General features: G+C 36.4%; 1 protein-coding gene across 1 annotated transcript; it reads left to right on the forward strand.

Annotated features, from left to right (window-relative positions):
• The first annotated feature begins 9,660 nt into the window (after positions 1–9,660).
• On the forward strand, positions 9,661–15,332 carry LOC126591887 (kinesin-like protein KIN-14I). Its single transcript, XM_050257597.1, has 19 exons — positions 9,661–10,177; positions 10,310–10,476; positions 10,571–10,714; positions 10,846–11,079; positions 11,164–11,235; positions 11,327–11,395; positions 11,532–11,621; positions 11,757–11,876; positions 11,969–12,050; positions 12,180–12,275; positions 12,384–12,560; positions 12,642–12,748; positions 12,844–13,022; positions 13,120–13,281; positions 13,404–13,657; positions 13,728–13,891; positions 13,979–14,176; positions 14,271–14,809; positions 14,944–15,332. The coding sequence occupies exons 1-19, from the start codon at positions 10,060–10,062 to the stop codon at positions 15,068–15,070; spliced, it is 3,099 nt and encodes a 1,032-aa protein (XP_050113554.1). The 5' UTR covers positions 9,661–10,059; the 3' UTR covers positions 15,071–15,332.
• Positions 15,333–16,321: the final 989 nt, after the last annotated feature.

Consider the following 16,321-nt stretch of genomic DNA (forward strand, 5'->3'; position numbering starts at 1 on the left):
AAAAAATCCCCCAAAGGACTTATTTTTTCGCACAATATTTGTTTCAAATTTTTTTTAATTAAAATAAATTATGTCATAAAATTATAAGTAAATGTGATCATATTTTTACGCTTATATTTCATCTGTAAAATACTGTTATGTCATACTTGAAGTTAATGTTTTGATATTTAATATGTAAAATATTGTTGTGTCGTACTTGAAGTTACTGTTTCGTTGTCATGTTAGACTTTCGTTGCATGTTGTCAAATTAGTAATTAGTTGACGACGTGACAAATGTGGGGTCGAATGCTCAGAATGAGCAAAGTAAAATAGAGATGGAAAATAATGAATATCTAAATAAAATTCTATAGTGCTCCAAAAGTATTTCATATTCCGAACTTTTTAATTGTTAGATCATAGTTTTTGTGGTTTTAACCAAAGATTTAATGATTAAATAACTCAGAATATTCGATACTCTAGAATACCATGAAATTTTTCATTTCTATAAAACCAATTGGTCTTACCAAAGTTGTGCTAAGCTCCACCATTACAACTCGCATTTTCTTGTATTCTGGTAAACGCAAGAAAAATGTCAAGATTATTTCTTATCTCATCTAAGTAAGCATTGCCTGTTAAGAATCAAAATTATTTCTCTTTACATGGCTCTTTCCCATTAAATTTTTTTTTTTTGGCAAATCATAATTCGACATATAAAATTATTCATTAGAAATATTTAAAAATATGAATTTATACACACGTATCAAACTGTGATTGATAGCACAATAAAAATGACAACTTTGAATGTAAAGGGTAAGTATTTTCCATTCTATCTTAAGCAACATAATTTTGTAAATTGAAGTGACCAATTGAGTTCACAATTTCACATACAAATATACATTTTGAAACGTCCAAATCGGATGGAGAATCATAACCTGAAATACGGCATTTACAAATAAATTTATTTAGTAATAAAGTTAAAGAGTTAATTAATTAGTTTTTATTTGTTTCTTTATTTTATTTTCCCATCATCATTGTTGTTAATTAAAGGGTTTCTTTTTTTTAATTGGTGAGCCCCCCACTAAAATGTGTGGTAAGCTCCACCATTGGAAATTGGACAAGGATCTGGAAGATCAATCAATTGTGTCCGTTCATTGTGCATCGTGCGATCAGTTTTTATTAGGTATTATTTATATTTAAATTTAAATAAATTTTAACTGTACGATGTACAATAAACAAATATGAATGATTAATTATCTAAATTTCCACAAATAAGATCCGGAGATGATCTTATTCCTTAGAAATTTGCTCAGTAAGGAAATGCACCGAATAATTGTAAGTCTAATCACAAAATGACGTGGACCTACAGCTTAGGCAAGGTACGCACTGCCATTTGTTTTCTAATGCCTTGTCGGTGTGGAATGTGGATTCATCATGTTTGTTTGTTTTTAAAATGTCCGAAAGTACTTGTAAAGAAAATATTTTTCGGTTTCAAAAGCATTTGAAATGCTTTTTTAGGTTTCAATTGTATTTTTATTAAAGATTGGTTCAAAAAAAAATTTCATTAAAAACGTTTTCAGCCATTTTAAAAGTACTTCCAAACGAGCCATAAACGTTTCCCCTCCAATGTCAACCATTTCTTTTTAATCTCTGCATGTTCATTTCACATAACACTGATTGCAACGTGTTATCGTGTATTTTCCACTTAACAAGAACCATTAGGAAAAAAAATGCATTTATCGGAAAATATTATGGGGTCTGATTTGTCAAGTGCTTAATGCTTTTAACTTTTAAGCTTATGCAATTTCAACCATTCATGCTCAATTAGTGGTAAAGATTGTGTTTTGTGGATAAACCCACACACTATATATGGTAATTAGGCTTATAATTAGCGGTTGGGCTTTTTAAAACATACTTGAACTTGGATCCAACCAACATTGGACCTATTGCAAGGGTAAGAGTGAAACTTGGGCTTGAGATACCAAATTTGGGTTTTGATCAATGTTTTTGTGGGTTAGCAGTAGAACTGTTTGTTTGGGCCTTTCATCTTATTGGTCTCATTTTATTTTATTTTTTGCACAAAAATGATTTCCGCACTCTTTTTTAACCTGTTACAATTCTTTGCTTAATTATGTTTCTTGAGTCCTCTTTCATTTATTCAAGCCCTTGTTCACTTCTTATAATATCTTCTTTTTGGTTTTTGCACTCTCTTCTTTGAATCCATTGGGAAGGGAATTCAAATTTAAAGTTTCTTTGAGCTTTCATAAGTTAAGGATCACTAGACAAAGAACTAATTGATCCAATCATACGAGCTTAGAGCATCTCTAACAAACAGTTTTGTTAAATTTTGCTAGTTTAGCTGGTGAATAGTGTCGAAAAACTACTTTAGCTAGTATCTTTAATTTTTCATATCCAACCACACTATATTTTAACAAACGTTGAATACTTTAAATCAATCATTTCAAAATGAAAAAAAAAATCCAACACACTCATTTTCTAAAACCACCTCCTCTCTCTTTTCTTTTCTCCTTGGCTCACGGATCCACCCTTGAGTCAGTTGACGATGTGTTTTTTAGATTTAGTTCTTTAAAATAAAATTTTAGTGGTTTTACAACTTTTGTTGGAGATGCTCTTAAGTTCGCCGTATTTTAGGTTTCTAAAAGCCTAGAAGACACTTATTTCACATATCTTATTGTTTCACAATATTTTGAAGCATGAAAATTGGAATCAATCACCTTTCTTTTAGGTTTAACTACTCATCGACTTCCCTTTTTCCCCCACACATGATATGACTGGAAGAGAGTTGAGTTGTCTAATTCAATGGCATTGTCTATTAGGCCTATCCATAACCACTCAAACTAAATGTTTTATGGACCGACCTGGTGACTGAGAGCTTTAAAATAATGAAGGTTTTGGGAACAAAAGAAAACAGAAACTTGGCCCCTTAAAGAAGAACACCAAAGCTTTAATCCCCAATCTCTTGAATTAATGTGCTTATCTTGAATTTCCCCAACTCATCCATGTTAAATGCCCCAGTGGTTAAGATGAATTTCAGACCCGTATTTCATACGATATGTTCTGAATTTGATTCCTAGCGCTGGTGAATCACACGATGATGCCCAGGGGGAGACTCAAATGCATCCGTGAGTCTTATCGGCCCCCAAAAGAATGACTACCATAACAAAGCCATTAGTTGGTCCCTTTAAAAAAAAAATAATAAGGCAAAAAAAAAACTCCTCCATGTTAGAATTCAGTGTGAGATTAAAGGAAAGCAGACATAATAATTTAGCAAGTTCTTTAGCACAAAGCTTCCTATTACTTTAATTTATTAATTTTTCTATTCAAGCAATATTTAATCTAATCTAAATTATAGGAAGGAAAAGAAGATTCAAACTTAGAAACAGTACAAAATTTAATAAAAGTGTGGACGAGTATAAGCCATTAATGCGGCATATGATCCCCTGAAATCTCATATGATAAGTTGTATTTATGTATTTTGCAAACAAAGTCCAACAACACCCTTTGTCGCCGTTACAAAAAGGCTCCCTTCCCTTATTGCCAAGTAAAATTGAAGACGCGGACATCAACGATTGCAAATAGGTGGAGCATCCACAACTTCGACATAAGGAGTTCAAAATGAAATTTCTTTCCGTCACGCGTATGTGCCAAGACAATTTAACTTAATATATTATAGTTTTGTGTGCGATAGCCACACTGCTCTAGCAAACATGATACCTGCATTACTTTGGTGTATTATTGAACTTTTTTAATCTGCAGCATATGATGCTGGACCATTAGACAAAACAATGTGTAGAAATGTCACCAAGTGATAGAAATTTACGAGTTGTTTAGGGGGCAAAGAGGCGAGGCAGCAAAAGATATGAAATGTTGATCCTGTCATGATTTAGGGGGAAAAGTGCCATGACTGACTTGACTCACAAGTCACAATTGCATATGATGGCCTCAACCTGTTTTTTTTTATATGCTTTCAAAATTATGATAAGTTTTGGGTCCAGTTAGGTTGAGATTTTTTTTTTTCACAGAAAAAGGGTCAGATAATTGGAATTTCGACATTGCACCTTGACGTTCTTTTTCTATTTCTCCCTTTTGTTGTGCTTATAGAAGAAAACTAAAGAAAGGATGTCAAAAACCTTAAGAGCATGTTAAGTATTCTACTTGAATCAAACTTTTTAAACTGAAAAACAATTTTCAAGTTTTAGGCCTAAAAAATTTGTTTGGTAAAACTATTTTAAAAAATTGAACTCAAAACTAACTCAAAATATATAGTTTATTCTCTAAAAACATAAAAATTGAGTTTTTAGAAATTTTAAACTTAAACTCGCTCATTTTTTTATCTCCCTCCTTCCCCTCTCTCTCTCTCTTTTCTTCTTTTTCTCTCCTATTTTTTTTTTATCTTTTTCGTCTTTCCTTCAATCCGTTATCTTCATTCTCTCGTTTGTTTCTCTCACTCCTCTTCCTCTTTATCTCATCCTCTCTCTTCTTTCTCTTTTCTTCAATCATCTCTTACTTTCTTTCACTCTCTCTCATCTTTCTCCCTCTCCTGCGATCCCCTCTTTTTAGATCTCTTTGTCTAGTTTAAGTCGTAAGATTTAAAATTTTTAAATCGTACACAATCAAGTTTTTAAGTCTTAAAAAAAATATTTTCAAGAAATGTTTTGAGAAATGATAAAAAAATTCAAATAGAATACCAAACAGGCCCTAAATTTTCGCTATTTTTCTTCTCTGTTTCCCTTCTCTTCTCTGTTGTCACTTGACGTTCTTTCTAAATTTCTATGAAAGCAAATGCAAAGTGCAAACAAAACCCCTGAATTCCTCATTAAATAGCCAAAAGTGTAGGATTGGTGATCCGAAATTGAGAGAAAATCTTGCATGCAACCAAGATCAGGAAGATGGAGATGTATCGATCTCCGCAAACAACCAAAAGCTTCTCTTTATGACAGATAGAGAATCTTGCATACAACTGAAATAATTTTTTGAGTGTTATACAAAGATCGAGATATATCTCCGCAGAAAGCCAATAACCTCTCTTCAATCGGGTTTGTTCTTGGAAGCTAGCGATTCGGTGGAAATGAGGCACAGTTATACTATTTATGCTAAGTACTCTTAATCTTGAACTAACTCTTCTTGACTTATAGCTAAAGCCTTTGATTCTTTGAACCTGTCAATTATAGCTTGTTATGGTAAAGGAATGGCGATCCTAATCACGAAAAAAATCTAGATACATCAACAACTGACAATGATCGACGATTAGTTCATCATTTGTAAAAGTAACTCCTGATCATGCAAAACAACAATGACATTAAGAAAAAAGAAGACATTACTGCATCAAGATTCACAAAATATTATGAAATCCATTAAGATGTGTCCCTTGAGTGTAGAGATTCTAGTTAATTCAAAAAGTAAGTGTCCTACAAAGTTAACTTTAGACAATGACTGACTTGTTTGGAAATGGAGGGTCTCTCTCTTTGGTCAAATTCAAAAGTATGCATAGTCTATTTGCAAACTAAACATGTGCTAGGGCGGGACATGCCTCTAGGCTCTATCTCTAAGAGGTTACTCACATTTGAATTTGATATTAATAATTATAGCTTAGCTACTCGACCATGTGTATGTCATTTCGTTCCAAATTGGTCCCTAAACTTTTAAAAGTGTGTTTATCAAGGATAAAATTATTAAGGATAAAAGGTAGCCTCCGTTTAAAAAAAATTTGGCACAATGACACGTGACTACATTCTTTAGCGCATTTTAGTAACTCATCTACTTTGCTGAAAATGCTCACAATCTATTGACACATAACCACTTACTTCTAGTTTTCAATTTCAGAAAGTTCAATAAAATCGACTTCATTGAATAATATGGTCTAATAATTTGGTTAGATGTGTAGCTATTTGAGTGGTTGTTTCGATGTTAAACTGGTCGTAAAACACTTTATCGGCCATATAACGCTAGTCCTCTCTTCTTGTAGCCCATTTTTTTTAAAGGTTTCTATGTCAACATAGTCAACACTACTGTCCTTGTTTGACACATTTAAAAGTTTAAGGAACAACTTATAACGAAAGTAAGTACAAGGACCAAAGTGGAACAACCACTAAAATTAAGGGAACAAATTTATAATTAACTCTAAAAACTTTATGATGTGATTTGTTGTCATGTTTTTATTGGGCGGGTCTTTAGCGGGGCCTGTGGAGCCCATTTGTTGTGATTGTTGGGCTTGGGCCGGCAGCCTGATGTCCTTAACTAATATTACAAAGCCGGCGTGGTGCTTTGGGTCCTACCCGTGTGGACCTCTAACTTTCGGGCCCCACAACGGCTTTTGTCGAATCTCCGACTAACGAACATTTAAAATTGGCGCCGAACCTGTTTAGGCTCGTATTCCTAACCGGGTAAATTTGAATAATTCAACCGTTGGAAGAGGGAACGGGAGTTGAATTAAGGCTAGCCTTGAATTAACAACAATATTCTTTTTCTTTTTAAGTTTTTTATTTATTTATTACTTACAAAAAAACAATATGATATCGAACTCATAATAAATTTTTAATAAATATTGTCATCTTGCATTCGTGTCAACCAAACTTCAAAATATTCTCTAACCATGTAAAAACTAAAGGCCTAATCGGATAAATGGTCCCCGTGGTCATAAGCTATTCGGATGATAGCCCCTGTGGTAAAAAAATTCGGATTTAAACCCCTGTGGTCACAGTCTGTTAGGATTTAAACCCCTGTGGTCACAGTCTGTTAGGATTTAAACCCATGTGGTCTAAGTCTGTTAGGATTTATGCCCTTCTGTTAAATAATGCTGACGTGGCTGCCACATGGCAAAAATAATAATTTTTAATTTTTTTTTTTGAAAAAACCTGAATTTTTACAAAAAAAAAAAAAAAAAATCAGATCAGCAAGAAGAAGAAGAAGAAGAAGAAGGAAGAGGAGAGGGAGGAGGGTCGCGCGGGGAGAGGGCTCCGGCGAGGGGGGGAGCTGGTCTCCGGCGGGAAGAAGAAGAAGAAGAAGAAGGAGGGTCGCGCGGGGAGACCGGCGAGGGGGGTGGGAAGAAGAAGAAGAAGGAAGAAGGAGAGGGAGGAGGGTCGGGCGGGGAGAGGGCTCCGGCGGGGGGGGGGGGGAGTTCTGCAGATCTGGGTTGGTCTTTATTTTATTTATTTATTTTTTTTGTAAAAATTCAGGTTAAAAAAAATTATTATTTTTGCCACGTGGCAGAGATTTGGCAGCCACGTCAGCATTATTTAACAGAAAGGCATAAATCCTAACAGACTTAGACTACAGGGGTTTAAATCCGAATTTTTTTAACACAAGAGCTATCATCCGAATACCTTATGACCACGGGAACCATTTATCCGATTAGGCCAAAACTAAATACTGCTAGAACAACTAAAAATGTGTCTTATTTTTTCCCTTATTTTCCATGATGCTCATAATAATTACTTTATCATTGTGAATGTCGAATTTAATTTATTATTTTTGAGGTCATTTCATGCAAATGGAGGTTGGATCGTGATTTTTTATTTTTTTTTAACAAGAAGCGATAGCAATTTTCATTGATAAACAATAATAATGACAAGGGTTTCCATGTTGATACGTTATTCAATAATCAATTCATTGATCTGGAGATAATTTGCACAACTCATATATAAACAATAATCCTATAAATGACTACCACAAGCATATGCAACGTTGAAAATAGCATAAGCATTGCTGGTAGATCTGCCACAAAAATGACAGACACAATAGATCTATATCAGAGCATATGCAATATCATCACCAAGAAGCGAGTCCACATCAAACCATCACTAACAGGAAGGCCACATCACTCGTTAGGCAAGACATCACCTGCTAGACACCATACAAACAAAAGTTGCACTAAACGTACACTAACCCAAGAACAAAATCCACCGGTTGACTCACTCCACTAGTTAGTTCATCACCACCTATGACTTCATAACTATGAGATCCGCTGCTACCGCAAGCAGAGCCACAATAGATCTGGCTAGGTAAGGCGACGCTACCACAAATCTCAAGAAAAGCAACACCACTATGGAAATCAAGTCGTTGGAAATGAATTTAACCCACCAACAACTGAGAAATCAACCCAAAGTCGCATATCTATCCCCAAATTAAAGGAAAAAGCCTTGGGTGGATGGGAGATCTCGATTGAGGTGGAGGCTCTAATTAGGTTGTTTATTGTGTAGTTTAGCCGCACTCTTCCTCCTTCTCCTAGTGTAAAAATGTCGATGTACTCAAAAGAAAAAAAAAACTTTGAGATCATGTGCATCTTCACCTTATCCCACCCCACCACACTCACAAAGCCTAGAAGAATCTTGGACTATGCAACTTTACCATAAAACATTCAAAATAAGTGAACCCAAAAGAGAAAAATATTATTAGCAAAGTTTAAAGGTATTAGTAAATAAGCTTCTAATACAAATGATTTTTTTTTAATGTGACTACAAATGGCCTAAATCATGAAGTGGTGCACATATATCATGTGCTATTCAAATGGGTCCCCAATCATCTTTCATTGACAAGTGGAAGAGGGGCAAAGAAGATAGGGTTGTGCATGCAGCTGGAGGCTGGTGTTCTTCCTCTTTCAATTTCCTTTTCATTAGTTGAAATTTATATTTATATTTTGTTTTTCTTAATTTTAAATTAGTTTATATGGTTTTTAATTAAATTAAAGTCCTTTATGAAGGGTTTGATAAATTGCATGAGAACTACTGAATAATATTAAGTTCAATTCAAGTAATATATCTAAAGAGGCCAAGTTCTCAATTTTTGGGCAAGTAGAATGGTCCTAATGATCATATCCTAACTCTTAATAATTTAATAACTTATTTATTTTTTGAATTATTAATTTCTCTAATCATTTCAATCAATTAACATAACGTCAATTAGATGACTAAGTCATCTGAGAAGATACTGACTTTTCTAAGAAATGTGTTGAAGATTATATTACTATTTGAACATAAAAGGTTTTGACTTCTTTATTTTGCTTGTATTTGAGAGTAATTTTATAGACATCAATCATTATAACATGTATATTTAATTGTTAATATTATATATTATATTTATAATATATAAGTAGTATTATACACTATAATATAACACGTGAATTTGTAATAGCATGACGATATTAAAAACTTTCTCATCAATCTACCTTACATAAAGCCACACCCTTCTTTTTTAACCAAAAAGTGAGAAACAAAGGCAAAAGACAAGTTTGTTAATCCAACCAGTCCAATTGGCCAAAGAGAAGGGCAAGAGTCAAATTAGGTTTTATGTGACCACAAAATTGAAGAAATGCCCCTTTAATTCACTTCCAAGAAAAAAGAATCCCTCCGATGATAATGACTTATATAGTACATGTATACTGTCATGGTAGCGTCTTGCTCAAAGAAATAAAGACATATGTAACTTTTTGTTCACATATTTTTATTCCATTAGCACAAAACGTCAAGTGACAAAAGTTATTCTTTCATCTCTCACAACCTAAAATGAAATAACAAAGTAACAAGGAAAATGTTAATTTTAGAGACAAAAGGATCCGTTAAATACAAACCGTTAGAGCCAAGCTTTCCCGAGAGGCTCGGAACCAGGTTCGGTGTAGTATTTTTCCTTCTATATTTAACAAACCCAGAAACGGAGAGAGAAGGGAAACAAGCTAAAACTAGTCTAACCAGAGAAAGATAGAGAGAGAAAGCCTGAGAGAGAGAGAGAGAGAGAGAGAGAGAGAGAGAGAGAGAGAGAATCAAATCATCCGAACCTAAAAATCTTCTCTCTCTTCACTTTCCAAATTTTTTATCTTTTTGCTATCTTCACATCCAAGTCTCCTCCCATTTCTAATTTCACTTTCTCCCTCAGAGATTTCCGGAAAATTTTTCATAAACTTCACATTTTTCCAAAGAAAAAGATTCGAACTTGCCGGAATTCCCATTACGATTTTGGCTTATGAATTGTGATTTGGGTAGTTTGAGCAAGTTGGATTAACGGGTAGGAGTTGAATTTTAACGCCCAGATTTTTGGTGTTTTTTTTTTCTGGGTTTTTTTTGGCGGTAAATGGCGACGGAGCAAGTCTTGCCGTTCTCCATAGCTTCTGTGGTTGAATGCGTTCTTCAGAAGCATGGGAGTCGTTTAAACGATATCGACTTGGCTTCTAGGAAGGCCGAGGAAGCATGTAATCATCTTTCCTTTATTTATTTTTGATCTTTCAATTCAGATTAATTTTTTCAATTGATTGGTTCTTGCATTTCTTGAGGTGGCCAAGAAAGTCTTCTGATCCTATGAATGTTGCCGTGTTATTGTGCAGCGTTGAGAAGGTATGAAGCAGCAAGGTGGCTAAGAAAGACCGTTGGCGTCGTTGGGGGTAAAGATTTGCCGGCTGAGCCTTCGGAAGAGGATTTCCGCCTCGGATTGCGCAGTGGAATAATCCTCTGCAATGTTCTCAACAAAGTTCAACCCGGAGCTGTGCCGAAGGTAATGGCCCAACTTGGTTTCCACTTTGCATTGGTTCAAGCCCTTTTTGTTTATTGACTGGTTTTGCTAATGTTAACTGGCGATTTGTTCTTAGGTAGTTGAAGGCCCTTGTGACTCCGTTATTATTCCCGATGGGGCGGCTTTGTCAGCGTATCAGTACTTCGAAAATGTCAGGAACTTCCTTGTGTCTGTTGAGGAAATGGGGCTTCCAACCTTTGAAGCCTCGGATTTGGAACAGGTTTGTGCTCAGGAAATGTACTCCGAAAACAATTGTGTTTTGATGAATCCTTATGATTTAGGAAGAAATGCATTGGTACTTTGTTTATTTGTTGTTCGGCTGTGGCAGTTTTTCACATTCTGAAATTACAGGGAGGGAAATCCGCAAGGATTGTGAACTGCGTTCTAGCATTGAAATCATACTCTGAGTGGAAACAAGGAGGTGCAATTGGATCGTGGAAATATTGTGGAGCTTTGAAACCAACTACCTGCGGGAAATACTTCGTGCGAAAAAATTCAGAACCCTTTTCAAATTCCTTTCCAATGACCTTATCATGGGGCGAAAAGTCCCACGATAGTTTGTCCAGTGAAGATCTCAATGAAGCAGTAAGTGAGATCAGGTGTTTCTCAGTTTTTATTTTGCACTCATAATATTGCAGGAAAGTAATTGTTTTGCTTTCTGCTCTTCAGAGTTCCTCTCATTCTTTACATGCGCTAGTCCGTGAAGTGCTTTCAGACAAGAGGCAAGAAGACATACCAATCGTAAGGGTTCCTCTCATTCAGCCCGAGCACCTGTTTATATATAAGCATATATGTATAACTTAGAGAAACAATTTCCTGTTGCTTTTAACAGATTGTGGAAAATATGCTGAGTAAAGTCATGGAGGAGTTTGAGCATCGGTTAGCAAGCCAAGGCGAACTGGTAAGCACTAAGCAGCAGCATTTCTTCAACATTGCCTTGCTTTTTCCTATGTGCATTGCTTTTCTCCCAAAGAAAGCTCATTGCCTCCTTTCGAGAAAGTATGTTATATGTGGGACGATTGAATTCTTTATGACAGATGAAAACAGCTTCCAGAGATATGATGTTGTCCGGCCCTGATAGACCTCTTTCGGACTGTGCCTCTGAATGTGCTTCTGGTGATATGAAGGTACAAGTTTTAGATTCAATAGAAGTGGCAAGTTTGTGTCGTTATGATATCCTTGTGCACGTGTCTCGGTTTTGTTTGTATCTTTTATCATTAGCACAATGGGTGACATTTTGCTGCCATTGATGGATGATTAAGATTGAAGAGAAAGCTTCCTCTGAAACCAAAGAGGAGGAAATATACAACCAAAGCGAGGGATCGAAAAGTCAGTCTTTAAAGCAGATAACGTTGGTTGATCGACAACAGAAAGACATCCAGGTAAACTACGGTCACATCATATTAGCAGCTACAAAATTTTGTTTATCTGCCCTAAGATACTGGCGAAACTTATGTTAATCTTTATTCTGTAGGAATTGAAACATACTCTATACGATACAAAAGCAGGAATGAAGCTTCTACAAATGAGGTACCAGCAGGAGTTCAACAACCTAGGTAGGACTTCAAATGAAAAACGATATGATATGCTTTTAATAAGGCTCACTTAGCTCACGTTTTGTCGAATACTTTAACGTTGTTTCACGTTCTCAACGGAGGACCATAACTAGTTTACCATGCATGTAGGCAAGCACCTCCATGGTTTGGCTTCTGCAGCGACAGGATATCAGAAGGTTCTTGAAGAAAATCGCAAGTTATACAATCAAGTGCAGGATTTGAAAGGTAGTGTTTCTGGTCTTCCTTTAATTGTCTCGAGTTCTATGTTTAAGAAACAGTTTGTGTTTTGTACGTGTCTACAAGATTAATTGGTCCATCAATTACTTTGGTTAGGAAATATAAGGGTATACTGTCGAGTGCGGCCCTTCTTGCCTGGGCAATCAAATCGGGCCAGTACTTATGATCACATAGATGACAGAAGTCTTAAAATTATCACTCCCTCCAAATATGGCAAAGAGGGAAGGAAATCTTTCACTTTCAACAAAGTTTTTGGTCCCTTTTCAACCCAAGGTTAGCTACTCTCAATATGGTTTCGTTCCTAATCTATCATATTTGTCAGCATTTTTCACTGCCACTTTTCTTTCTCTGCAGAGGAGGTGTTTTCAGATACGCAGCCTCTGATTCGGTCTGTTCTCGATGGTTACAATGTCTGTATATTTGCTTATGGCCAAACGGGATCAGGGAAAACTTTTACAATGGTAAAATATGTGCATAGATGTTTCATCATATAATCTTCATTCTTTGGCCAACTGACTCCTTACGAGTTATAAATTCATCTTGTTCACCGATGTAGACTGGACCGAAGGAGATTACAGAGGAAAGTCGAGGTGTAAATTACAGAGCACTCAGTGATTTATTTTATCTATCAGAACAGAGAAAGGACACCATTTGTTACGAAATTTCTGTTCAGATGCTTGAAATTTACAATGAGCAAGTCAAGGATCTCCTTGCGGTGGAGGGTTCTAGCAAACGATATCCTTCATGAGTCATGACACCCATTATTTTTCGTTTACTATTGTTTTCTTTACAATGCATATCATAATTCTCTGTGTCCTTAACTCCAACATACATTAGAAATTCGCAACAGCTCTCAAAACGGAATTAATGTACCTGAGGCGAACCTTGTTCCTGTATCATCGACTTCTGATGTTATATATTTGATGAACCTTGGGCATAAGAATCGTTCAGTGAGTGCCACAGCCATGAATGACAGGAGTAGTAGGTCGCACAGGTAAGATTAATAATGTCCTCTTAGATAAATTGTGAGTTGATCCCTTCTCGTTTCACACTACAAGTAAAGTACTGAAGTGACCATGAATCCGTCTAAAGTAACTCCTGTGACATCATAAACAGTTGCTTGACAGTACATATTCACGGAAGAGACCTGACGTCAGGAAGTATTCTTCGGGGTTGTATGCATCTAGTTGACTTGGCAGGAAGTGAGAGAGTTGACAAATCTGAGGTGACGGGAGACAGGTTAAAGGAGGCACAACATATTAACAAATCTCTCTCAGCTTTAGGAGATGTCATTGCCTCTCTTGCTCAAAAGAACGCACACGTTCCTTACAGAAACAGTAAACTTACACAGCTACTCCAAGACTCACTCGGTAAGATGGCATTTTTCTGGTTTTTTGTTGGTCTCCGTTGTAATCATTTGATCCATCCTTATTGTGTCAGGAGGGCAAGCAAAGACGCTCATGTTTGTTCATATCAGCCCTGAGCCTGACGCTCTCGGAGAAACACTTAGTACACTCAAATTTGCAGAAAGAGTTTCCACAGTTGAACTTGGTGCTGCTCGAGTTAACAAAGACGGTGCAGATGTAAAAGAACTCAAAGAACAGGTGGCTAATCTATGGCTTCTACAGTTATATCCAATTATAATGTACAATAACCTCTTGTTTACCAAATTTTCTTACTGTCTTATCCAGATTGCTATACTTAAGGCAGCCTTAGCAAGGAAGGAAAGCGAGGGAGCGCAAGCGCAACTTAAATATTCTCAATCCATGAGCCCAGAAAGATCTAGAATCAAGTCTGCTGGGTCTTCCCCTTTGCATTCTAATCGGAAAAGCACTGGAGATTTGGCCGGGGCTCGCAGGCAAACAGCAGATGATTTTGGAAACATAGAGGTATTGGCTAAGTATTAAATTGATAAGCTGAAAACTTTATTTTATCCTTTTTAGTTGATGAATCTAACACTGGAGGTTCATCTAATTGCACTAGGTTCGCAAAAACACTACATTGAAGCCAAAAAGGCGAAGTTTAGATCCTCAAGATATGATGATGCATGCGCGTTCGCCTCCCTGGCCACCTGCTTGTAATCAAGGACTAAATTCAAAGGAGGAATCCGATAAGGATTCAGTACTTTCTGGAGATTGGGTTGATAAGGTCATGGTGAACAAACACGAAGGTGCAAATAGAGAAGAGAATCTATTAGGAAGTTGGGATATGGACAATAGACAGTTGCCGGAGATGTTTGGACCGAGTAGCCTTCCTGACCCTCCGAAGTTGTACATGGAACAACACTTTGGAAAATTAACGGCGAGCAAAGAGGACAGCCAAGACTATGATGTACAAAGGAGTCGGAATGAGATGGCCAATACCGATGATTCTGATGATCAGCTTGATGCTGCAACAAGTGATTGTTCAGAGCCAGACATGCTTTGGCAACAAAACCTTCCGAAACCTACCAGCCTTCCAAATGGACTGAGAGCAAAAGCAAAGAAAACTAATTCGAGGCCAATAAGGAGCCCGGAAACTAGGTAAACTCCGACTGCTATAAGTTTATATCGTTTTCTTTGAGCAGCATTATCAGCATATTGTTTCCTATGCAAAATATCTTATATACCTTGATATGTTCTAATAAGATGTTTCAACTTATCTGCTTTGTCACCAGGAGTATGATTCCATCGTTGATTCCTTCGCCATCACGGAAACCACCCAATGGAGTTAGTCAGCCTCTGCACAGGACCTTAAGTGGAAGGTCCGGTGAAGGGAAACGAAGGCCTGGGAGTGCAAAGTGATACCGACGACGAGGTTGCTTTTTTTATTGTGTGTTGAGGGAAGTTGGCTGTATGATTCTTTTTTTTTTGTTTTTTCGGGGTCATTTTTGTGTGTTCACATATACCTAGAGAGAGAGAGAGAGAGAGAGAGAGAGGTTTTCTATAAGTGGCAATAATTCTGGTTGCCTGAGTTTCTCCGGTGGTGGTCATGAGATGTAAGTTGTCGAGCACCCCGTTCCATCAAAGTTTATTTTATATGAGTGTTGATATTACAGTTTGCCCTCGGGATTGAAGCGAGTCTATATTTTTCTTTTCGATACAAACAATACTAGCAGGGGAGGAGGAAAACTGAACGTAAATCTTGGATGCATGGTAACCGCTAGCCTTTCGTGTGTGGTTAAAATCATACTAGTTTGATAACCCCAACAAAAAACGCAAGTTACTTGTTCCTTTCACAAAGATCTTGAAATATCCAGTTCATGCAAGATTATCCACGTTATCAATTAACATAAACAAATCAATGTCGTAATTAAGCGGATTTATAAGTATCATCATTTCATCAGAATTCAGTTCCTACTAATTAATTAACTGCTAAGTACACATTTTATCAACCTTGACTGGAGAAATATACTGGGAACATGAAATTTGTTGATGCACAAAATCAGTGAGAACTTTGGTACAACAAAAAATGTTAAGTTTGTGACCTTCGCTAGATTGCTCCGGTCACTAGCGTGAATAAGTATGTAAATGGATAGAGACAGGGAAGCAAACACAAGATGTATGTGGTTCACCCAGATTGGCTACGTCCATGGAGTAGAGGAGTTCTTATTAATTGTGAAGGGTTTACACAAATACATAGGTTCAAGCTCTCCTTTTATGAGTACTAGTGAATGATTTAGTACAAATGTCATTAGGAAATATTGTAAGAGAATGATCTCTATTTATAGAAGAGAGTTTCTAGTTTCATTTTGACATTGACACGTGTCGTGTTGTGATTGGCTTCTGATGTCGACACGTGTCGCGCTGTGATTGGCCTCCTGGTTGGAGGGAAACTTTTCTGGGTCCTTGACGGTATAACGTTGACCGATGATCAGTAGTTTCAGGATTGATCAAGTATGGTACACATAAAATTAACTACAGTTTGGCGATCATTCCGATATAACAACAACAACAAAGTCTTATCTCATTAAATGAAGTCGGAGTCTTTCTTGCTTGCAAGGTGAAAAAGTTCCGTCACATGTTTTGTGACGGAACAAGGGAGGAGGGTTTGTT

This window comes from Malus sylvestris, chromosome 12 (genome assembly GCF_916048215.2).
Source record: "Malus sylvestris chromosome 12, drMalSylv7.2, whole genome shotgun sequence".
NCBI lineage: Eukaryota > Viridiplantae > Streptophyta > Magnoliopsida > Rosales > Rosaceae > Malus > Malus sylvestris.